Genomic DNA, 25,353 nt, shown 5'->3' with positions numbered 1-25,353 from the left:
TCATTTGCTGTCACAATGCGAAGGTAAATTCCATCAGTTAAATAGTAACTGGATATGTTCTATTTGCAGGAACTCTTTCTAAGAATGGAAACTACAACTTCTGGAGCAGATGAGGTGGTTGTCAATAATCCTTCGCCAGTGACAACTCAAAAACAAAGTGCAGACACTCCTCATCGACGCACTCCTCCTAAGAAGCAAAAAAGAACGACTCCATCAGAAAAATCTAAATCTGGGAATAGTGGCAGAGAGACGTCCGAGATTTGGAATCACTTCTCCAAATTTACTGCTAAAGGAGGTAAATGTAGGGCAAAATGCAATTATTGTCCTAAAATATTTGCTGGAAAAAAGACATGTGCATTGTGTAAGGAGTAATTTTTCCTTAACACCTATTGCCATTCATTGTTTGGTTAACACAATAGCCACCATGGTTGTCATTCAAGTAGACCTGTTGTACTCAAGCAACATGTTACAACATGCTCATTCAAGAAAATGCCCCGTATAAGATTGATCCTGACCCCACAAGGTGTTATTGTCATGATCCTTCTTTGGTGTATAATTTTAGACTTTTATATTTGCATGGTCCTCCTGTTCTTTTTTGTACTCCAAGATAGCTGCAGGAATTTATCAGAATTTTATGATGGCAGCTATATATAGTTTGGAGCACAAGTTTATCGAAACGAAAAACCCGAGAAACCCGAAAAATCCGAGAAATCTGAGAAAACCCGATATTGAAAAACCCGACTTTTGTTGGTTTGGTTTGATCTATAGATTTAAAAACCCGATATAATTGGTTTGGTTTGGTAATTGCAAAATCCGAACCAGCCCGGCCTATGTACACCCCTAATGTCCAGTATAATATACTGGAGTTTGGAGCACCGGTGCTCCAGTCTCCCGTATATTATACAGGAGTCAGCAAAGTATACCGGTCCAGCATAATATGCTGGAGTTCGTACACAGATGCACCGAACTCCCGTATATTATGCGAGACCGGTCTCTGTTGCAGCAAAATAGTGGCTATTTTTCATTGACTTCGTAAACGGTGACTATTTTTGAATGACCAGTCCGAAAATTGGCTATACCGTGCTATTTTAACAATTTAGGTAGCAAAGTCCATTCTAATTTCTAGAAATATTGAGCTGTTTAGAATTGAATTGAGCGGAAATGTCAAACTTTGCTAGCGTGTTACTGTTTTCTCCACTGATATAATGTCTGGTGATAGTTACAACAACAATATACCAGCATATGGTGATAGTTATTTATATTTATAAAACAACCAATCGACATTAAATGATGCCAAATTTAACATTAACTTTGCCTCATTCAAACAAAGTTGAAGAAGATATAATCAAGGCTTCTACTAAAAATGTTACCATGACTTAATTCTAAAAAAAAAAAAAAAAAATACTCATTCATTGAAATTCTTTCAACATCTCATGTTTAGTGCCAACAGTCAGAGAGACATTTAATCAAATATTGAATAAAATTAAGGAATCAATATCCGAAATACTACAGAAAGTTAAATAATTTGAAGTTCCTACCATAACCATGCCTTTCTTTTAATAAACATTAACAACTGATAGAAAAAGGCTCCTAATAAATTGATCCATAGATCTAAACAATAACCAGAGTAGTAATTACTTAAATTACAGTACATCAAATAGTACCACAGAGAACTAACTAAAAAAATCCTCACATATACAATTGGAAAAGGAGAATCGAAAAACAAAAACAACCTAAAATTAAAGCACAACCCGCCCTAATTATTAAGCAGACATACATCCAATACCATATCTAGTATTGGGGAAAACAAGAAAAAGTCCACTGCAAATAACTCCCACCATTAAAGGAAAACTCCTCATAATTTCATCAAGTTCTTTTGCATGTCCAGGGAATAGACAAAGCGTCACTCTATGATCCGAAAATGCAATCGCCACAAATACCAAAACAGACATCATTGCATGTACGAAATCCGTAAATCCCACGACGTACCTGTTAGAAAAAGTAAACAATAGATTAAAACATGAAATAACGGCTTTGAAGTGTAAAATCAACTTACTACAAGAAAAATAATGTTCGTGACGAAAGAATAAAATCGTCACAAATATCAACCCACATGGATGAATTCTGCCATAAAACTGTTACAAAACTGTGACAGACGATCTGTCTATCATATCTATTCCGTCACAAATATTACCTCTCATCTTTTGGCACATCCACACCTAGTCCAGACTTGAAAACTTTCAACCCTCTTGGTGTCACAAATCCATAGTAAACTTTCCCATCGGGTCCACGAAAACTATCGGTAAAATGGAAGAAGAAGCAAGACAAAGTACAAAGGCCAAGTAGTGTTAAAATCATTAATGTAGTTACCGGTGAACAATCGCCTTTGCCATAGACTGATGGAAGGACCATTTCAAAAGTTAGAAGTGTGCCTGTTGGTAGAAAATTGACAAGCAATGAAGTTTTTGAGAGAGTTTTTTGAACCCCATTAGCCATTGCTCTTCTTTTTTTGCCACCAATTGCTGGTTGAGGCAATTCAGGGATCGGAACATCGTCATCTGGTGGTAAATTAGTAGGGTATATTGTTGTATCTGCACGTTTTGATGCACTGTAGATTTTGATCCCAATTCCCTCAGTACTTTGCTCCATTTTTTTGAGAAAATTGAGAAGATTTAGAGGGGTTGAAGATTGAGAAAAAAAGAAGAATAATGATCACGAATGAAGTTTTCAGTCAAAGATGATGAATTAGTTTGGAGTATTGGATACTTGATTTAATGTACTTTTTGGTTTATTTATAGTTTTGGGGTAGATAAATTAAACGGCATCAACAATTTTTGAATTTGGTTAACGTTAAGTAACTAACTGGTTTTGAATGGTTGCCACCCGTAAACTATTATTCTCAAATTCAAAATTTGCAATCTCATTTCGGTAGTTACTTTTTTTTCGTTAATTACTTTTTAAAAATAAATCATTTTGGGAAAAGGCAAAATGACTGCTATGATTACTCAAAGAGCACAACAAAAACATATTTGATTTACATGAATTTAGATATGTTCCTTCCAATACTGTTAATATAGACCTCAATAATCGAAAAGAATTAGTATTATTATTGGACTATCACTAGACCACTGCTAATTATAATGGTGGTCATTTCCAATCAACGAATTACAAGATAAATGTGATGTTCGGCCAAAAATGCATATATTTACCCATTGTTATCTTATATTCTGGTACTTTTAATCGTCATTTGAGTATTAGTTATATTATTTTGCTTAATATTATATTTTAATTGTATAGGAATAAAGCGGTGTGAAGATGAAAAAATTTGGGGTAAAATTGGATAAAACGTGGGAAAAAAAGAAGAAAGTAAATTAAAAAAAAAAAAAAAGAGGACACCCTTTGGTTTTGACTTTTGTCCCCCCAAGTGGAGACAAACAACACAAGAAAGATAAAGAATGCAATTGCATTCTAAATGCAATGGATGAAAATTAACGTGAAGGAATTGAACGAAAAGCTCACTGCCTCCAGCGCCACGGTCAGCGCTGGGCGCTGGCCTGGATGCTGTGTTGCGTGGGTTTTGCTATTTCGTACGGGACAATGTTATTTCAGTCCTACACGACCTTAACTCATATAAAAGGGGTCTCTAACTTATTTTGGAGGGGGAGAACATTTTTTGAGAATAAAACACAAGCACAGAGCCGTCGTGGAGGTCGGAATTCATCAAGTTCCATCTTTCTTCCTCAAAACTTAGTAATTTCTATGTTTCTTTGTATGATTTATTGTTTGGCTACCATATCTATGTGGAGCTAAACTTCACGTTCTAGGGTTGTGGTTCTTTCATGACTGTTATTATTCGGATATTGATTTTGATTTCTTAATTTATCATATTGGTTTATTTATTCAATCCCGCACTTAATTATTTGATTGTTTGATCACCAATTAAATATTATCTACGAACCTAGAGTTGAACTCGAAAGTGGAAATTCTAGATTGCATATAGGATTGAGTTGAGCAAGTTCTTGAACCTGAGCATAGGGGAATAGATTCGCGGTTAGGATAGACATATACCTAATTGTCTTGCTTGGTTGATTTACAGGAATTATAAATGCGTTCTTGCTGATTCTAACTCCATAGACATATAGACGTTAGGTTAGCTTGAATAGGCGAGTAAGAACTCGACAGATTCTTATTAGCAATATTAACCATGTTAACCAATAAACTAGACAAATTATTTAGTCAATTCAATTGAAGAATATAATAGGATTGTTAGATAGCCCATCACCCTAGATCATTTTCATTACATTGATATCATAAAAATCTGCTCTTTCTCTGTTCAAAGTTCATTATTTATATTTCTTTATTTAATTAGTTTGAATCGAATATTTCTAGGTTTAATTCTTGTTTAGATAATTAGGATAGTCTAATTTAGTTAATAGTTAATCACAAGTCCCCGTGGGTTCGACATCCGACTTTTAGTCACTTTATTACTTGACGACCCGTATACTTGCGTGTGCGTTTGGCCGCAAAAAGTTTTTGGCCGCAAAATGATAAAAGAGTTCAAATTTATGTGCCATGACAGTGAAAACCTTTTTTCTCCATCAAGTTAAAGTGAACTACAACAGAACCTGTAGTCTAACTTGGTAGCCTAGAAAATAATGTAAATTACATGATAAAATAAGTTCAAATACATTGATAGCATAAAAATAAGTGACCATAAGTTATCCATAATGAAATTTACTATTAAGGTAGTTACATATGCTTCTACTTGACGCCCCAATTAGGGATGACAAATAGGGCGGGGCTCGACAAAACCTTAATGGGGCAGAGCAAGGCAAAGTCTTAATAGGGCCGGGCAAGCAGGGTGGGTCAAAACACGCTTTGAAGAAATAGTTAATGGGACATGGCAGGGGTAGGGCAGGATTTTAGCTGCAAAGTCAACAAAGAAATTAGAATTTTCTTTTACTTGCGTTTGCCTACTTCATAGGATGGAGGTTTGTCTTTTTTCTATGTTATGTTTAGATGTTCTGTTTTTGTTTTTTTTCTGGTCGGGGGTAGATATATAAAGTGTTGTCCACAATTTTTTTTTTTTGGTAAATAAAAGATTTTATTACCAAAGGCAGTTAGTACAAATAATAAGGAAAGTCTAGGGATAAATTCTCACTCCAAAAACAAAACAAAAAAAAAAAGAATACAGGCCACTCCTAGCAACTATAACAACCAATCTTCTCTAATTACTCTCCACAGACTAAGCTATTAAGGATAAAAATTCAGCTTATCGAGTTCTTTAATTAGTCTGCTCTTTTGCGATCCTCGATAGAATACTTCTTGGATGATTCTTCTAACAATGCTCCTATGGCCAGTATGCTTAGCCTGAAAGACCCTTTGATTTCTTTCAATCCATAGATGGTATACACATGCTGCCAAGGTCATTCTATAGAGTTCAGCACCTGGACTTCTTCCATTGGCATGGATTTCTGCCCACTTCAGTTCTTCTGGCCAACTCATATTTTTTCTCGCTATTTGTTGCCGTTGCAGCAAACTATTCCATATCTGGCGTGGATTTCTGCCTACTTCAGTTCTTCTGGCCAACTCATATTTTTTCTCGCAATTTGTTGTCATTGCAACAAACTATTCCATATCTGTGCAGAAACTTTACATTGGAAAAATAGGTGGGATATACTTTCTGTCTGAGAAGCACATATCAGACATATTTGATTGTCAACAATTCCCCAGTTCATCAATCTATCTTTTGTGGGCAATCTCCCATGAGCTGCTAGTCTGAAAATAAAGATCCATTTGGGAGATCCATAGTTGTTGCAAACCATTTTCCTCCACTGAACTTTTGGAAAGTCACCTCTCATCATTAGATACATCTTCTTGATTGAGAAGGCCGTCATGCTTTTTAAGTCTTCTTCCACGATCCCGGCTAGCTGGACATAACTTTGCATCTTTTCAATTTTTTGCACTACCCATGAAGCTTGTTTAGGTACTGCACCCCAAATTTGTCCACCCTTGATGTAATAATTATGAACCCACTTAACCCAGAGTTTATCCTTTTTACAACATAGGTTCCATAATAGCTTGCTAATCGCTGCTCTGTTCCATATAGCTATATCTAGGATATTAAGTCCACCAGCACTAGCAGGATAACATACTTTCTCCCAAGCAAGTAATGCTCTCTTTGTCAATTCCACTCCTTCGGTCCAAAGAAATCTTCTACATGTAGCTTCGATCAGCTTTATCACTTTAGTAGGCAGAACAAAAATCTGTGACCAGTAAATCTGAATGGAGAAAAGAAATTTTTTTATCAACTGAACCCTTTCTGCATAGGAAAGGAACTTTGATGTCCAGTTTGTAATCCTTCCTAGCTTTTAACAATTAAAGGTTGGCATTGGTTGATTGACAGTCTTTTTGTACTGAATGGTACACCCAAATATCTAAATGGTATCTCCCCTTTACTGAACCCAATCATCTCTATTATAGCCCTTTGTGTCTCATCTCTCACCCCTCCAAAGTAGATAGAGCTTTTCTCTTTATTTGCTATCAAACCAGATACCTGAGAAAACTCCTGGAAGCAGTCATAAAGCATCTGAACAGATATTAAATCACCCCTACAGAATAATAGTAGGTCATCAACAAAGCCTAATTGTATCAAATTCATTTTCTGGCATATGGGATGATAATTGAAATTTGGTTGTTCACTCAGTCCTTTCAACATTCTGGAAAAGTAATCCATAGCGAGAACAAAAAGGAAGGGGGGTATAGGATCCCCTTGCCTCAATCCTCGTTTAGCTGCAAATGGCTCTGTAGACCATCCATTAATGCCAGTAGAGTATGAAACTGAACTTATGCAATCCATGACCCACTGTATGAACAAATTAGGAAAGTTCATATGTATCAGTACTTGTTCAATAAGCTTCCATTCTAGTGAATCATATGCTTTTTGCATGTCCACTTTTAGCATACATCTTGGAGAAATCCCTTTTCTTCCCTATCCTTTTACTAGTTCGTGACTTAAGATAATGTTGTCACTTATCATTCTCCCGGGCACAAAAGCTGATTGGCTATAATCTATGAGGTCACCCATCACGCTTTGCAATCTGGTGGTTAGGATCTTGGAGATCAATTTTGTTATTAATTCTAGGCAAACATTTGGTTATGTAATATTGGTGGATCTTGGGTGGGAGATATTTTGTGAATATGTTAAATGAAGCAAGAGCAAGGGTGCAGCTACAGTGAACTCCAGTGGTTTTTGAGGGGTTTATTGCTCCAGGTCTTTAGGTAGATATACACATACATACATTAGAAGAAGTCAATCAACTGTTGGGTACAACTATTAGTACTTACTATGTCAGTAGATGTACGGTCTATGATTCTGAACTTCTTTTGATTAAAGCGTTGCGTTTGCTGTCTTCCACGTCAAAATGTTAATTTTGCATGTACAGATATGATATTCTATTTTATACTACACTCTTTTCCTTTTTAATCTCTTGTCAAAAGAAAGACATCATTCTATTTTAGCCTTAATGACATGTTTTTAATAAAGTAATTTTACGTCATGTAAACCGAAGCCATACCGTTATCAGATTTATCATGGAAATCATATTCATCTTTCTTTTTATAATAACATGAATAGTTACAGTTCCAAACTTAAAAGAAAGGAAGAAACAAAAAAGCTAAACGGGGCAGGGCGGGGCGGGGCAAGTTGAAAAAGAGAAACACTGTTAAACAGGGCAGGGCGTGTTGAATTTGGGGCAGGGCAATGCTTCACCTGCCCTGTCCTATTGCCATCCCTAGCCCCTATGAGAAAGCTTCAGACTTCTGAAGGCTATAAATAATTCACATAGAAAAGAAGGAAGAAACTATCTGGACAGGAAACCATGGCGAGAAATGGCAATCTCAAACGCTTGCATTCTTTCTCCTCCAGCAAAACCATTGCAATCATAAGATGAAATCTCATTGATGTTGAGATCAACACAAGTCTGCACAAGTTTCTCACCAACACGTTCCGCTGCTTCCTGTGATTGAGAGGGACAAAGTCAAGGGATGATGCTATGACTTGAAAATCCCAAAACGCATTGGAACAAGAAAACATAGAAAACTGAGAAGCAGTCTTGAAATACCACTCACTATAAAATTTGCACTAACATATTTATAATTATGTCTTAATATGCTAAAGATACTCACTACAGTGCTGCATGGTGGATCACCCCGGATTGATTTTTGCAAAGTGCTCCCGTAAAATAAAGACTTCTTATTTTGGTCATCCACCAATGTAGCATATAACTGTTTTTCTGAGCAGAAGACTGAAAGTCTTGGTTTTTCAGGAGTTCCATTAAACTGCCAAGACCGAGAAGAAGTTTAATGATTACAGTGAATCAATAAAGTTATACATATATGCTGTGTGTGTTTGTGCGAGAGAGAGAGTTCATGAAATGATTTTAGAGAACAATTAAGATTAAGCATTGCATTTGGCAAGCCAAATGGTAGAACAAATCAAGAAAAAGGCAAATAAACTTCATCAACATGGGACAAGCCAAAAGACATTTGCAGAGAACTTGAAACACGCCCGAAGATGAGAAGCAAGCTTAAGCTACAAGTTTACAAAGGCAATGGATAGAAGGATGACAAGGGCAAAAGTACAAATGCTCTACCTATTTCCACTAGACATAAAGATATGCAATGTTTTAAATGTCAATGTGTGAGTAAAAATGACATATGAGTATCCTAATAAAAGAGCTATGTTGTCAAAGCCTGACGGACCTTATGTAACCGGGAAATGTATGAAACAGCAATCCATTAGGTTAAAATCAAAGTCATCGTTGGCTACTTCTATACAAAAATATGCCAAGAATAAAAGTAAACTCTTTACATTTACCTTATTCAATTTTCTATACTTGTTTTGTTCTAAGGAAAAATGACTAATTTCTGCTCAACAATGTATGATCTTAAAGCCCAGTTACAGTTTATCTCTTCCAAGCTAAAGCACTAAATGCACCATTCCCAATTATATTCTCCTAAACTAGTTTCTCCCTCTTGTCCAAACACAAAAAATTGTAATTAAACCCATCAGCACCGAATCATGTAACATGATTCATGTTCACTAGCATTACCTATTAGTGCAGCCAAATGTAGTACATAATTGGGGCTATAAAGAATCTCATGTGTTTTATTTACCAATTTCATGTGTTATACTTTACTGATCTCCTGTGAAAAATCCATCTAACTACAAGAAAATTTGTAACCGGTCATAAAAACCAATCTCCTCAATTATGTCTGGGGAAAAATATCAAGAGCATAATTTTACAACATACGTACCTTTTTTCGAATTCGTCTATTTCGAAGTTTAGCACTCTCAGTTCGAGAATTAGCTTTAGCTGTGGCTTGAATAACCAATGGCTTTATTTCTAAGCCTACAAATGATAATATAGAAAGCTAAGTACACAGCAGAAAAGGATTTCCAGTACCAAAAAAAAAATCTATGAAAAGCTATAAACTTTAGAACAATTGACAAAAAACTTACTTTTATTTTGGATAGGAAGGGTATATAAGTGATTTACACAAATTCCAAAGAGCTCACAAGTCTTTATTTGTAGCGAACAAACATTACCCAGAGCCATAGTTGTCATTCTTACCGTAAGTTTCCCAAATATTTTCACTTGCTAATAGAAATTACAACAGGCCCACTTCTCAAAAATGGACATTTGCGTGATTAAAAGCTAGCACGGCTCACTGGAGTAACCATCCGCTCCTTTGGGAATTTAATCAAACAGGTTGTCTGCAATTCACCTTCTTGCATGCCATAGTTTTTATCTATCTGTGCAGAAGATAATGAGAATGGAGAAGCGGTCAATTTATGGACTCGATTAGGGGTATATTGGGTTTGGGCTGGATATAAGCCCAACATAAGAAAAGTAGCTTGAAGATCCTTACTTCTTTGTAAAGAAGTTGACTGCTACTATTAGTTCAGAGAAAAGAAGAGATAAATTAATGGCAAAGGGGGAGCAGTAATAACCATTATGGGTGGTTATTTTTGCAACTAGCATTCCCTTTCTTATTTCTTCATGAAAGGAGGTACTTAACTTTAGCTGTTAGAATCCAATTAACAACCTCCAAACACGATTTATATGATACTATTTTTATATTAGTTTGTATAAAAAAACTAATTTGTTTGTATGAAAAAATAATATATAAATTAAGACTTCTCACTTTATTTTTAAAGTGTTAGGACCCGGTGGCACTAAACACTACTGCACAGCGGAATAAAATAAATGATCAACGAAACCAAAAATAAATGACACAATATTTAACGTGGTTCACCTAAAACGTTTAGGCTACGTCCACAAATCCGACACCAACTTCCACTAAAACATTTAGCAGGCATACAAAGAGAGACTTCCCCAATAATTTGGAGGTACAACAATTCCTGAGCTCTACCCAAAATAGTGGCGCACACAAAAGTGTTTCCCGAAAAATACCCGACTAGTATTCTACTCACTATTTTGTCACTCCCCTGTTAGGAAACATTCCTAAAGGAACTATATCTCTCTCCCTCTAAAACTCTTTCTTCTTGAGTTTTGATATTTTTTTTTTTTGGTGTGTTATACAATGAAATGGAAGGGGGTATTATAGTTTTGAGATAGGGACCAAAAGTGCAAATCTCACCTACCAAGAAGGATCAATTTGCAATATTCCCATCTCACCTACCACTCATTGCATCATTGCTTATCTCGCTAAGGAGAGTTACATCATTGCTTACCTCTCCCATACATCACCATAATTGTTGGAAAAACTAACATAAAGGGATACTTTTATAGTCACAAAAAGTACATCCCTAACCCCAAGTTCAAAGAAAATATATGGAACACAGTTCGTGAAGGTGTTAGAGAGAGAAAGCCTAACCAATCTCTATAATTTTTAAATCCCCTTCCCCTTAGTATGGTCTCACTGTCGCAGGAGCAAAAACTCAAAATTCACCAACCATGGAAATTCTCGATCATCATCAAGGTGTTTGGACTTGTGGAACTATACTAAGATGTTGTTATTGTTTGTTTGTCATCAAGGTGTTTGGAAGAAAAATCCCCCACCACCTCCTGCGGACTAAGCTCCAACAACTCTGGACCCCAATGGAACAGTTCATCCTTATCGATCTAGGATAGGGCTTCTTTATAGTAAAATTTGCGAAGGAAGAAAATATGATCAGTGCACTGCACGGAGGATCATGGTTCATCATGGGTCATTTTCTATCTGTTCAGAACTGGGAACCCAACTTTGTTCCTGCTAACATAAAAATATAAGTCACAGCCATGTCTACCCACCAAATTTTATGACAATAAAATTCTAGAAAAAGTGGGTAAAAGAATTCGCAAACTCCTAAAGATAGATATGTGTACCTCTGCTACTTTAAGAGGTAGATACGCACAGATCTGTATTCAGGTGCAAACAAAGGTACCGCTTCAAGCATCAGTAATAATTGGGGATCACAAACAACCCATAGTGTGTATTATCTGCGAAGAGTGTGGGTGAATTGACCATATCTACAAGAAAATGCCCTTAAAAATAATCGTAAGCACACCGGAGTAGCCGGAATCCATAACAGGTAGTCAAAAACCATCGAGTCTACAAGACTGGAAAATAGTTGAATTCCCCAGAAAGATGTCACACACCTTCTATCTATAAAAGTTTCAAGACACGCTAAAAATAAAATTATTTTGACATGCTAAAATATAAAATTATTTTTTTCAATATTGTCTTGAGTGCAAAAAAAAATTATACTTAAATAATTGAATATACAATTAGAGGAATATTAATACTTTTAATATTATTAATTATTAAGAGCCTGTTTGGCTTAGCTGATTTAGAGGGGCTGATAATCGTTAGTTGCTGAAAAGCACTTTTAAGTGCTGAAACTGATTTAAAAAATAAGCAGTTACGTGTTTGGATAAAAGTGCTGAAATTAATAATAAGCAACTGAAGAACTAGGTATACGAAGAGTTTTGTTTAAAAAGAATTATTTTAGGGATAGAATAGTAAATATTTTGGTTAAACCTAAAGTGCTTATAAGCTGAAATTTAATAAGTTGAGGGAGACCAATTTATGGTTTTTTGCTTATTTTTGGCTTATAAGTACTTAACTTATAAGCACTTTTAATTTTACCAAACGCATAGATAAACCAAAAAGTGATTATAAGTCAGTTTAACCAACTTATAAGCTTAGCCAAATACCCTCTAAAAGTGGGTATCGTTACATACTTAATAAGTCAAAAAAAAAAAAAAAAGCAAAATAAGACATTTAAGAATCCCATATACTAATAGATTCCATTGTAAGCTAAAGGCATAAAGCCTTGGACGAAAGAGTGGCCAGTAAAATTTCAAAGAATACAAAACAACCAAAACAAAAAAGGCAGAGACTTCTACAGACAAGAACCATAAGCATAAAATTCTAGGTTTCTTTACAAATTACTAATTCTTGAATTAAGGTATATAAATTTTATATGCTCAATTATCCTACAATATAAAAATTGAATAGTTAATTTCTTTCTTTCTCTGTATCAATATTAAGTTCAATGTTCAGGTGTGTGAAACTTTAAAATTAATTAAGATACTCTGGTTGTTGTAGAATCGATTGGTCGATATGTATAAATTGGGTCGAAGCCTACATATTGGCTCGAGGAGTTTTGAGGTGCGTTGATATAATCCTTTACTAAAGTGGTTTAACTTACAAAAGTACGCATACAAGGGGTTTGATGAAATGCTTAAAAGAGTTAATATGTACTTAATTGGAGTGAGTGAGTACCTATTAGCTTAGAATTATTCTAGTTAAAGTTTAGATGATTTATTCTGATATATGTGCTTAAAATTTCAGATTTTTGTGTAATTCTTATATGTCATTTTCATGCTGAAAAAAAATATATGAAGAAGCAAGAATCTTTAGAAATACTTTTGAATGTTTATTTTATTCTTATGACATGCCTTACATTTAAGGATAACAGTATGAGTATGTATAAAAGATAGAGACTTGACACAAGAAGAAGTTTTAGAAAGAAAAGATTTTTGGGAGTATCGTTATCATCCCGGCCGAGGTTTCTGACCAAGGTGTTAACTTCCTGAAACTACTTGTGCCAAAGTAGGGAGCACATGAGCCGAAGGTCTTCGTTGCTGAGAATTTACTTAGCCAGGCTAAGGTATGATACATGAGCGCCGAGAACCATGAAGCGAGTGACACCTCGTGGATTGGACCTATTCGATCAGGTTGGGATCGAACTCGTACCGATCATACGGTGACTAAGACAGAAATTAGTCAGGATAGTTCGAACTCCCAAAGTATAAAGTGGAGTATTTTCTTTATAAGAAAGAAAAAAATTTCTTTTAGAATATTCATAAACTCATATTATGCAATTATTTTAGAATCGTTCTTATAAGCTTTATGTTTTTCAATATTTAGAATCTTTGCTCGTAATGTATATTTTAATTAAAGTTTCATCCCCTGTCGTTGAGACTCTCTGAGTACAATGGATGGTACCGACGTTCTCTTTTGGGGACCTACTTTGGTCTGCGGTACAACGTAGGAACTGGTTTTGCAGGCGAGCAGGCTACGAGTTAGAACTTCCCTCACTTCAATTGCTATTGGTGAGCTCCACTTTTGTTTGTGGAGTACTTCTTTGAGTCGTCATTATTTAGATATTTCTTTTTTTACTTAGAGAACTCGCCAAGAAATCTCATCTCCTGAGTAGTGCGTCAGTTTATCAGTGGAGGTTTCATAGACACAGTCGGTGAGTTAAGATTCAAGTGTAGTGGGTTAAGATTCAAGTGTTTTTAATAATAACTTTGCAATATTTCAGTAGTTACTACGAATAAATTTTTAAAGTTGGTTTATTTTAGATATTTAAATTAATTAAAAGTATTTGGTCAAAATATTTCCTTTGTTGCATATAAAGTTTGAGGTTATAATAGTTTTGATAAGTACAGATGGTTTGCTCGTTCAAGTTTAACGACCGGGTGCCCGTCACAGCTTATTCAGAAAATGGTCGTGACAAAAGAACATGCGGTAAGGGAAACTAACAAAGAGCCAAAAATAGAAGCATTTGGTAGTAAAAGACGACGTAACAGTGACCAAGATCTACAACCTGGATTCCAATAAGTTCATTGTCCTCGGGGAACACGGGGAATGGGGGCAGGAAGCCAAGAATTGGACAGGCCCACATGAACAGGGCCAACACTCTAGAAATGGGCCTGTTAGCACAAACCCAATTAACGGGAGTTTACAAAGCCATGTTAGGGCGTCAGACCAACACAATGAACCACAAGAGAGAAAGCCACACACATATCCATAGGCCCGCCCACCACACACCCTAACACACGCCTAAAACGAGCACTAATCCCGCCCACACAATCCCTGACACTCATAATACCTGATCAAGTTGTAAGGTCTGTGTACATACTATCCTTCCCAAATTCCATTCCCAGAGCCCACATGTGAAATTATACTGGGTTGTTATTGTTGACATCCAATTTTGTCCCACTTTTTTCTATTTAATTTCCTTGTGCTTCCTGGTCATTAATGCTCTAATAGTGTATTATTATTTATTTTATGGTTATTATTACCATTATTATAATCATATTACTTGTAGGATTAATATCACTGTTAATAATATTATTACTAATTATTATTATTGTTATTATTACTAGTTGCGGTAGTTATTATTAATTCCATAATTATTATTATTAGTGATATTGTCATTAGTATTTAAGTATAATATTTTATTTATATAAACTAACTACATATTTTGAATAATCTTTATGTCTATCATATTATTATATTATGTCCAAATTAGCAAGACAAAGGAAGCTCAAAGAAATTAATAGGAAGAAAGAAAATGCCATCAAATTAGGCTCAAAGGATAACCCATTTTTATAGATGAGCCCAAGGTCTGCCAAAATGATTAGCCCATGTAATACAATTCCTTTTGAAGACTAATGAGCCCAAATGTAATTTATTAGATTTTCATTTAATTCCAACTGAAGCCCAATCCGCCTGGACCATTTAAAAGAATCACCAGAAGCTCTTATCTTGGCCGTAGGATTAAAATTAAAACGATCCAATGGTCCTCCTTTCTTAAGACTTAGATCTAATAATATGTAGACTTGTAAGGGTACTTTTTGAAATCTCATGCAGTCGGCCCCACCCCCTTACCTCTCTTTGACAAAATTCCAGCTTGCTTTAACTTTGAAACTTCGCCATTTTCAGAAAAGTCTCATTCTCTCTTTCATATCTATCTATAATTAAAAGCAGAACACAAAAGCACCTCATGAAGCCACAGAACAATAGAATGATACATGGCATGTTAAGACATTGCTCCTAAATATTAGGAAGTAGAATTCAAACCATTCATGAAAAAACCGTAAACACTTCTGTACAGTTTTGTTAATTTAAAATTTATTTAAATTATTAAATCATTGTATTTGGAAAAAACAGCCCGTTTCCTCAAAAATAGGACTGGCCTTCCGCCCCTGTTGCAGTTCTAAACCGTTCAAACTTCTCTTCAATTATCTCAATTTTTAATGTTTTTAAATTATTAAATCAATTTATTTGTTAAAACCTTTTACTCCACAATATTAGGTAATTACTTTTTACCTTCAACTTAACCTATATTTTCTCTTCAAAAGCACGATGGATTCAACTGCTTAACCCACGTATCGTATAGTGGGTATCAACTGCTCAAGCGTAGAGGAGTTTATATTTCTTCCTCAACTACACGTTCTTCAATTCTAAAGTTCCTTCTTCTATCAAGATTTCAAGAAAACTTACGACTTATGCAAAAGATGGCTACTCACATTGATTTCATCAAGGATATAACAATTTCGAAGATGCAATGGAAGTTGAAAGTTCGTGTTGTCCGTACGTGGGAAGTACCAGATCGTTTTAATCCAGACACTATATTCTCGATTGAATTGGTTCTACAAGAAGAAAAGGTATTTTACATATGTTATTACCTTGCTAATTCGATTTGATTTTCGGAATTGTTATATGCTTATATATATTTATATGATTATATATATATATATATATATTTGTTTTGCTCCTCCAAATTGCTAATTCGATTTGATTTTCGGAATTGTTATATGATTATATATATATTTGTTTTGCACCTCCAAATTGCTAATTCGGTTTAAATTATACATGACTTAGGCAGCACTCTGCAGCAAAGTAGTTTTCGAAAGCAATGCCAGAAAAATCCATCTTCTTCAAATGATCCTCCCTTCTGAAGAGCATATGAGCTGCACATTTATAGATTTGTTATGCTGAATTTTTGTCATAGTTGACAATAGCCATTCTTGAGATTTACTCTATACATATAAGTGATTACCTATAATTTGAATCTCTTAACTGTATTGATGGAACTATATCCATTTTCCACATAGGTTGTCAACTTTTCCAACTAAACTACGTTATTAGAATTCACATTACCTTATTAGTTGATAGCTACGTTAATGCAAAAGAAAGCCAGATGCCATTTGCAACAATCACAAAACATGGAAAATTGGGAAGTTCTTAAATGATCAATACTCATATAATGCAGGACACATTACTGTTTATCAACTTTCTGCTATTAGAATTCACATTACTGTTTATGTAATTATATTTCACATTACTGTTTATCCTCCCTTCTGAAGAGCATATGAGTTGCATATTTATAGATTTGTTCAAATTTACTATGCAGTACATTTTTTCAAAATTTTCATGAAAAATATAAACTAATTCCTTTGGTTCTCTGTTTCTCGGTTTTGTATTCGTCCTCAAAACATTTGTACAAATATAAACAGGGGACAGAAGGGGTTGAAAAAAATTTATTTCGAACTAAAGTTATTTCGAATTACCAAAAACAGTTTCACTTGCAAAAAATGGATTTCTTTCTCTATTACTACAACTCAGCTACTATGCAGCAGATTTGCATATCAAATCTCCTGCTATATTAGTGATTTTGCACCATCTGCTAAAGATAATCAGGATTCCAAGCCTGAGGCTATAAGAGGGATCTCTTTAACTTCTGTATTTGTAAACTCAGAACCAGTTCGGGAGGATCAAGTCCAAAATGCCATCAAGTTTCTTTCACATCCAAGAGTTAGGGGATCTCCTGTCATGTATAGGCGTTTTTTTCGAATTACCAAAAAAAGTTTCACTTGCAAATCTGATTTTTTTTCTCTATTACTACAACTAATTAATTTGTTTAACTCTACTGTTTACGACTATAGTTAATAGTTAATATAAATTACCATTAATACAAATCATAACATTGCATAGTCGGCATAAAGGTTGCACCAGAAGACATGTAACAGGATGCAACATTATGTACTCATCACGTTGTTTAATACTGCCAAAAACATCAATCTATGCTTCAGTCTATTATGTAATGTAATTTTTTTTGTAGGGAGATCGCATAAGTGCTTCTATTGGCAAGTCAGTTTTGCATCTTTTCAAAACACAAATTACTGAGCTTGGATTATATAATATGGCGAACTTTATTGTTTGTCATAATAAGGAGAAGTTCAACACCACGAAACATAGGTTGAGGCTGACGTTTACTCAACGGACAACAATGGCTGAAACAACTGATTCACTTTTCCCAATCAATATCTTTGATTTGCGACCATATGATCAATTGATAAATAAGGTTGACGTGAACAAGGCTGAATTATTTGGTAAATAAAGATTTTACGTTAATTTTCTAATTATGAATTTATCTACTATTTATTTTAACAATTTCTTTTTCTTTAGATGTCATCGGAGAAATTGTCAATTTCAGTGAGGTACAAACGCAAAACCAAGGTGGAATTTCTAGGAAGTTTATGGATATTGAACTAGAAGATGACGAGTAAGAATAAATATTCATCTACTAATTAAGGATTGATTTGATAATTACATATGCTAAAATTACATTCTTATTTCTATTTGACAGGAGGAAGAAGTTGTCTGCTACATTTTGGGGGGAGTTTATTGATGAAATTGTTCCTCATCTACTAAGTGCTAACAACCAGCCTATTATTGTTATTATGCAGCTCATAAAAGCCAATAAATATCAAGGTAAAATACAATTACTCAATTTAACATTACTTTGTGAAAGTTATTCATTATATCTTACACGAACGTTGTTTTGTAGATTCATATTCTGTGCGCAATACATGGAATGCATCAAAGCTGTGGATTAATCCAAATTTTCCTCAATCTGATGAATTTAAAACACAGTTCAATATATATATATATATATATTGATTTATTTATATAAAATTTCACTGCTTCTATACTCAAATCAAATTTTCCAAGTATACATCTAACTGTTTTAGTTATTCATAAATACAGATTACTTTCTGTTCGGATAATAACTCCGAGAGGCTGACTCAAATCATCTCTCAACAAAGTTACTCTGTCTCGGATGAGTTGGAGAAGGGCATTGTTCAAGTTAAAACAATTGGCTAATTAGTGGAGTCCATGCAAGTGAGTGACGTAACTTCTGTAGTATTAATTTAACTGTTGTTTCAGGTTAAAAGTTGCAAAAATGCACATCTTTGTTTCTCTCATTTTATGGTTTGAAAAAGGCAGTTTTTAAATTTAGGTAAAGATGCACAGAAGATAGTGAACAACCAATGAAGAAACTCTAGCAGACAAATAGAGGGAAAAAAACAAGTAATTGTTCATTATCTACATGCTAAATGATTGAGCAGTAGTATAGCAGGATTGAAATTAAGATATAGATTATGTATTCCTTAAGTCAACTATGCTAACACCATTTAAGTTATAGCTAGATAAACTGACTAGAGGCCACAAACAAATTAAAGACTAGAAGTAGTTCAAATCTTCTTTGTCATCTTTAATGGGATAGATTCCTAATAAACAACTACCTAGCCTAATATGTAATCCCCAGTAGACCATCTACCAAATTACTACATTATTATATAGACCTCATATGATCTCAGAACCTCAGTTTCCTACATGTATAATGCAGCAAGCCACATGCGAAGAAAATCGCACAATAGTAACAATTCGACTTATCTAGAAAATCATCGCAACCAGAATGATGATTATAGCTCAATTTATCTATATTTGAACTCTTAACTGATATAAACTAATTTGCGTTCCTTGCGATCAACGGCATGTTGGCACAGTACCTCTAAATCCTAATCCATATCATATATGTACCTATCTTTTCCTCATGTCACTGAGTCGCCACATGGACCATTTTTTTTTATGTCTTTACATTACATATGAAGTTTATTTTTGGCCTTTAGTCCTCTTATTTTATGGTTTTAAAGAGTGTTTCCTCATTTGGAAGATGAAAAATTCTTCAATTACATTTATGTTATTTCTTTGATATTATGATTGACCATATTCTCTATGTCTTTTCATTACATTTGTCTTATCAATTTATTCAACAATTGTCTTATCACTTTATTCAACAGGAAGGTCCATGTTGGATTGTCGCAAGTATTGAAAATTTAGAACTTGAAAAAGGATGGTCGTACGTTAGCTGCAAGAAGTGTCAAAAGAAGGTGGATAAACTAGGAAACATTTATTAATGCCCAAACCCCAAATGTAAACATGAAGATTACTCGGCAGTTATTAGGTAAAATCAGCAGCTCTATTTCCTTAATCCATCAAAATATTACATTTATATCTCAAATCAACTGTGCAATTAGGTACAAGCTTCAGGTTAGAGTAATGGATACTACTGGATCTGTTTCCCTATTGCTCTGGGACCGTGAAACCATGTTTCTTATAGGCAAATCAGCAAAAGAATTGAAGGAAGGGTTTCTTGAGGTATATCAACTAATTAAGTTTATATTTGTTATTTGCATAATTCTAACTTAAAATTTCATTCTAGAATACTGGTGCTGTTGATAAGTATCCCTATCCAGTAGAGCTGAACAATATTCTCCAAAGAAAATTCATGTTTAAGGTTATTATCAAGACAAAGAACATTCACCAGCAAAAGGAAGTTTATAGTATTGTTAAGCTTACGGATGAGGAGCAACTGATAAACAAATATAGTCCTGCTCAACCTTCAGATGACTTAACTGTATGTCATATTTGTTCACAAACTTCATAACATATTTAGATTGCAAATTTCTTTTATATTGCATAATTTGAATCATAATTTCAAACTCATTTATTTATTATTTTTTGATAGGAACCTGACTTCAATAATATTCAAGTCTTGGATGGAGAGAAGGAATGCGAGGTAAATACATAACTAATTTGTCCTTTAACATTAAAACGACTTACATATCTTGAAGGATTTCTTTCTGAAATTTTTCAGATTTGGAGTAGTTTTTTTATAACTTTAAAAGTTCTAGATGTTCACTTTGTTTTTTCTATGGGAATCTATGAACACAGTATTAATATTTCATAGAATAAGATAAGAAAACCTGTTAAGCAAGCTTAATTATACTGCCTCTGTATAAATTTATTTCCACTTTCAATACATATAAACAACTGTGAAGTGAAAATAAGGAGAGAAACCAGAAAACTACTGCTATTGCTACTTTTTACTCCTCAAATCATACCTGGCTCATTGGCAATTTGTCGAAAATCTTGTGTTTCCTCTTCTGTTGTACTCACATTTCACCCTTCCCATCATTCTCTGCGGTTGGGAAAAACGGACCAACTATATTCTGGATCTCTTCCGTTGTACTCACATTTTCACCCCTCCCATCATTCTCTGCTGTAGGCAATAACGGCCCAATTATATTCTGGCGGCAAGAGGCAGCTTCCTTAAGCTTCTTTCGTCGTAGCCTCTTTCTCTGGGACCTTGTGAGCTTCTCATCAGTCCCATGATTAGACGCTTGGTCGCCAGAGGAGGAAGAGCCCCATCGTCTTCCACTTCATCTGTATATAAAACCCAATTACTAAAAATGCATTGGTAAGTAACAACTGCAGGCACTAATTTTGCACTAAATTTTTATTTTATATATGCAGGATTCCACTGAAGATAACGATACAACCGATATTGCACATACACCTGACCAGATAGGTATAACTAATGCTGCAACAATGGTTGAAGAAGATCCGAATGCACAATTGTCAGGAAATAAAATGAAGAGAGTATTTAAGAAGAAGAAAACAACATAATGTGTTTGGGAATGTTACAGTTGGAGAAATCAAGAACTATTTTATGAGTTCATTTAGTATATTATTACTACTCTTCAGGAATGTCTATACCTGACAAGCAGTATGTAATGAGGGATTGGATTATGCTTATTTATGCACCAAACAGAACTGAAAGACTTGAGTAAATATGATAAGAATATGTATCATGGGGATTGGATTATGCATTTTTTAAGCGCACCAAACAAAACTGAAAGAATTGAGTACATAGGGTAAGATAGGAGAATTGTTATATATGAGAGTTCATCCTCAACAATTTATAAAGCTAATGAATTGTCCATGTCCCTTGGACATTTCAATGTCAGAGCCAGCTTCACAATTTCAGAAGTAAAATCTGTAGAAATTGGCTATTTGTACTTAAGAGTCAACTCTATGAGTTATGCTGAGTTTTTGTCATAGTTGACAATAGCCATTCTTGAGATTTACTCTATATATATAAGTGATTACCTATAATTTGAATCTCTTAACTGCATTGATGGAACTATATCCATTTTCCACATAGGCTGTCAACTTTTCCAACTGAACTACGTTATTAGAATTCACATTACCTTATTAGTTGATAGCTACGTTAATGCAAAAGAAAGCCAGATGCCATTTGCAACAATCACAGAACATGGAAAACTGGGAAGTTCTTAAATGATCAATACTCATATAATGCAGGACACATTACTGTTTATCAACTTTCTGCTATTAGAATTCACATTACTGTTTATGTAATTATATTTCAGTAAATAGTCAAGCAAGTATAGTTGCTGGATTGATCGCATCCCTACTCTTGCCAAAAAGGTTTGGACTGAGAACAATCCTCTACTGCTACAAGGCCAGAAGTTGCCATGGAAGGCTGTTAATCACGCTCTGGTCACATAGCCACGCCTCATCAACTAGACTTGAAATTAAATTCATTTCTTTAATTAGTTTACATATAACCTTTAAACTTTAACATTAAAAAGGAGGAAGAATAAAGGAAAAAAAATACAAACACTTGAAACGTAAATAAAATAAGAGAAAATGTTAATATTGAGTCATTTTGGGCAGCAAAGTTGTTAATCACGCAGCGAAGCGAGGGTCAGTTTGTGAAACCGGCACCGGAGCATAAGAGACAAGAAAAGTCTTGGACAGCGAAGCCAGGGTCACTTCGCGATACCGGGTCAGGAGCAAAAGAAACCAGAAAAGTCCCGGACAGCGAAGCGAGGGTCACTACTACGAGTCCGGTACTAGAGGAGAAAAGTTTAGCTTCTCATATTAAAGAAAAGTTAAAGGAATATCATATTTTTCAAATATTGGACAATATTTTGCCGCAACATATTTTCAACATGAAAAATCATATGTTGCATGGTGTAGAGGGATATCATTGTCGATAAAAAGAGTTTTTGGTCGTAACGAACCAACCAAAGTGTCAGAAAGGAACATAAGCAAAAAAAATACTATCTACAAAGAACTGTTAGTTATGATATTAAATTGAAGCATTTAAATGATTATTGCATTTTTCACCCCTTTATTAATAATTTTTATTCGCTTGTGCGCGCGAGTGTGTGTATATATATACTTTCTAGCAAATTATCTCATACTTGCTCGACGAAACCACAAATTTACTTTTCACCTTTTTATTATGAGTTTAAAAATACCCTCAGCGAGAGGCGGATAATATTTGACCAAGAGTCTAAACAAGAACAAAATTGCTCGATTTCAACTAATATATAAATAAATTAGACTATTGTCCCATGTTTAAACGCAATTGATTTGAAAATATTATGGGAAACACCTATTAGCAGAAGTAAATGTTAAGGTATATCGGATAAAGCAAAAGAAACACAACTTTTTAAAATACACTATTTCTTTCTCCTCGACAAATCTAATTCTATTTACGTTGTGTTACATACCAAAACTGAAATTCAATATTACCGATCTGGAAGAAGAAAATACTTGGATTTATATTAAAATATTGATTTAGTTAAAAAAATTAGATGAAATAAAAATACCCCATTAAAAGCGGAAAAGAGGCGCCCCTGTTTCGTCTACTGTAAAGACACTCCTTTACAACTTCTACTGTAAAGACACGCCTTTACAACTTCTCAGCCCTAAGACAGTTTCTACTCAAATTTGACATGGTAGAGGAGAAGAAGCTCGCAAGAAAAAATCGGATGAACACCTTGAAGCAGAAAAGGCCGAAATATTGTTCGGATAATAATGGTATGAACTTTTATGCACTATTTCTTGAAACAGACTCTGTGGTTAATGATTACAAATACCACATTTCGGTTATATATGATTTTCGTCGGGCAAATTTCCTTTGAGTCGCACTAATGTCCTGAGACTCCGTTAAACCTGAAATTGTGCGCATTGCGTTGTATATTAACTGTATTGGTTAGTACTAGATAATTTGAACATCATACCACCAAGACTCTTCGCAGCATCCTTGAGACTTCCAGCAAAATACTGTTGCAAAACCTCTAAGCTTATTGTTTTCTACGCTTTTCCACGTTTTCTCTCTGATTTCTTACCAGTGCCTTTATTCTCCTTGAACGAGCTATGATTATGGGCTTCATCTGTACCATTTACGCCCTCTGCAACTTTTGCAACATTCAATTCCACAGGGGACTCTTGCTTTTTCATTAGATCAGGACGCACCCTTCCTTCATTGAAAGAACACGCCTTTTTTTTTTTTAGTCTATTTCTAAAGTTGTATGTACGGCTGGGCATATATAGGATAAAGCTGGTAGCTCGAACCTAAAAAAAACTTATTGGGTTATTGGTATCAGGTTATTGGGTTAACAGTTTCTCTATGCATTCAAGGAAGCCGGCGATCCATCATGTAATACTTAAGCCTGTAATGAGTCATTGTCTTGCTTCTTTTTCCCTATAAAAATAAACGTGAAATATTTTGTCCGATGCTTATTTGTTTTGTGAATTATGATCATTTTCTGGTGTAGCTACAGGAAAAAAGAATGAAGAAAGTTAATAGTTACATAAACATACTTGCAAATCTCATATTTTACCATGCAAACTTTTGGGCAGCCACTATTTTTTTTTGGAGATAGTGTTTACTTTATTCTTTTGCCAATATTCTTACCATTTTCAAGACTATAATTCTGACCTAAGAGATATATAAATATGTAATTTTCCTCCATTGTTCAGTGAAAGCAAGGGCAATTCGTCTTAGTTATTGTCTAAATTACAAAAGTTGACAATTGTTACCATGTAGTAGGATTATTTTAGAACTGATGTGTTATGAGTGGTTTAAGCATTTGCATTTAGGTATTCTTCGCACTTTAATATCCATGAGATGTTAGTTTTATGTATAAGTTCTGTGAATGATATTGCATTTTTTTTTCTTTGTCCAAAAGGCATACCATTTGAGTGATGTTTATCTCTTTCCTGGTACTGATGCAATACCTATACTTTATAGCATTTACATCACAATCTATAAGTTACTTACTTAGATCTGCCAATGATGTCTGATCTTTGCTCTTATATTTTCCAGCTTTACGGACTGATAGGATAGAAAATTCATGTTCTACTTCTACAGGCTAATATCGTGAATCATTTTGCACATTGACTTTCTTATAGTGACCACTAAATTAGATGCCTTCATGTCTTCCTATTGAACTGATGATTGTGTCCAGCAAAGTCAAAAAAAATTATTTTTGTTGTTTATTAATAGCTCAAGCTTATTTAAACTCGCCATTCTTCAAATTTTTTAGGCTTTTAATCATTTTGAATTATTTAACTTCTGCCTTTGTATTATTAGCGGTTGGTGCTTATAGTTTTTTTTGTGTTTGTACCTGCCTGCTTATTCTATCTAAAATTTAAGATTAAATCATTAAGTTTCTTTCTCCTACCTTGATTTGTACTTTGCAGCAACTACGCTTTGTAACATGGCAAGGTTCTTCATCTATTTAACAAACTAATAATCCTTTTGTTATTATTGTATGGGATGTAAACGCTTTTTATAAAAGAATAATCCTCTAAATATGAAAACTATAAATATTTTGAATAAAAATAGGTATGCTAACCTAGGATACAAGTTGCTTTTATGGTTTGGTCAAAAGTGAAATTACTTGAATCAATACTGTCTTATAACGTATATTTTACCAGAGTATTAGGAATTCAATATAATATGGACATTAGTTTGTGACATGATTGAGAAATTAAAGCGTGCAACTCCAACGACATTTAATTAAATTTCTTTATATC

At 34.3% G+C, this 25,353-nt stretch overlaps 3 protein-coding genes and 1 long non-coding RNA gene across 7 annotated transcripts; 1 reads left to right on the top strand and 3 right to left on the bottom strand.

Moving 5' to 3' along the window:
• Nucleotides 1-1,633: 1,633 nt before the first annotated feature.
• On the bottom strand, nt 1,634-2,718 carry LOC104224215 (protein DMP8-like). Its single transcript, XM_009775819.2, has 2 exons — nt 2,195-2,718; nt 1,634-1,989 (listed from the first exon to the last, which is right to left on the bottom strand). The coding sequence occupies exons 1-2, from the start codon at nt 2,647-2,649 to the stop codon at nt 1,764-1,766; spliced, it is 681 nt and encodes a 226-aa protein (XP_009774121.1). The 5' UTR covers nt 2,650-2,718; the 3' UTR covers nt 1,634-1,763.
• A 4,869-nt stretch (nt 2,719-7,587) lies between these two features.
• On the bottom strand, nt 7,588-10,594 carry LOC104224216 (uncharacterized). Its single transcript, XM_070160676.1, has 5 exons — nt 10,321-10,594; nt 9,524-9,817; nt 9,319-9,413; nt 8,188-8,340; nt 7,588-8,018 (listed from the first exon to the last, which is right to left on the bottom strand). The coding sequence occupies exons 2-5, from the start codon at nt 9,627-9,629 to the stop codon at nt 7,863-7,865; spliced, it is 510 nt and encodes a 169-aa protein (XP_070016777.1). The 5' UTR covers nt 9,630-9,817; nt 10,321-10,594; the 3' UTR covers nt 7,588-7,862.
• Nucleotides 10,595-10,798: 204 nt separating this feature from the next.
• On the bottom strand, nt 10,799-11,647 carry LOC138880478 (uncharacterized). The gene is made up of 2 exons (XR_011403170.1): nt 11,394-11,647; nt 10,799-11,277 (listed from the first exon to the last, which is right to left on the bottom strand). It is a non-coding gene; the product is annotated as an uncharacterized lncRNA (long non-coding RNA).
• Nucleotides 11,648-15,639: 3,992 nt separating this feature from the next.
• Nucleotides 15,640-21,498, top strand: LOC104249953 (replication protein A 70 kDa DNA-binding subunit A-like). 4 transcript variants are annotated; one of them, XM_070160591.1, is made up of 10 exons: nt 15,640-15,971; nt 17,429-17,699; nt 17,776-17,872; nt 17,957-18,081; nt 18,358-18,492; nt 19,455-19,618; nt 19,692-19,812; nt 19,877-20,071; nt 20,183-20,233; nt 20,971-21,498. In XM_070160591.1, the coding sequence occupies exons 1-5, from the start codon at nt 15,813-15,815 to the stop codon at nt 18,375-18,377; spliced, it is 672 nt and encodes a 223-aa protein (XP_070016692.1). In that variant the 5' UTR covers nt 15,640-15,812; the 3' UTR covers nt 18,378-18,492; nt 19,455-19,618; nt 19,692-19,812; nt 19,877-20,071; nt 20,183-20,233; nt 20,971-21,498. The 4 variants fall into 3 exon arrangements, with proteins under 4 accessions (XP_070016692.1, XP_070016691.1, XP_070016690.1 ...); XM_070160590.1 differs by having other exon boundaries at nt 18,158-18,492; XM_070160589.1 differs by having other exon boundaries at nt 17,957-18,492.
• The last annotated feature ends 3,855 nt before the right edge of the window (nt 21,499-25,353 follow it).

Source organism: Nicotiana sylvestris, chromosome 10, assembly GCF_000393655.2.
Source record: "Nicotiana sylvestris chromosome 10, ASM39365v2, whole genome shotgun sequence".
Taxonomy (NCBI): Eukaryota; Viridiplantae; Streptophyta; class Magnoliopsida; order Solanales; family Solanaceae; genus Nicotiana; species Nicotiana sylvestris.
Note: the sequence above shows the minus strand (reverse complement) of the source record. Positions and strands in the feature narration are given on the sequence as shown.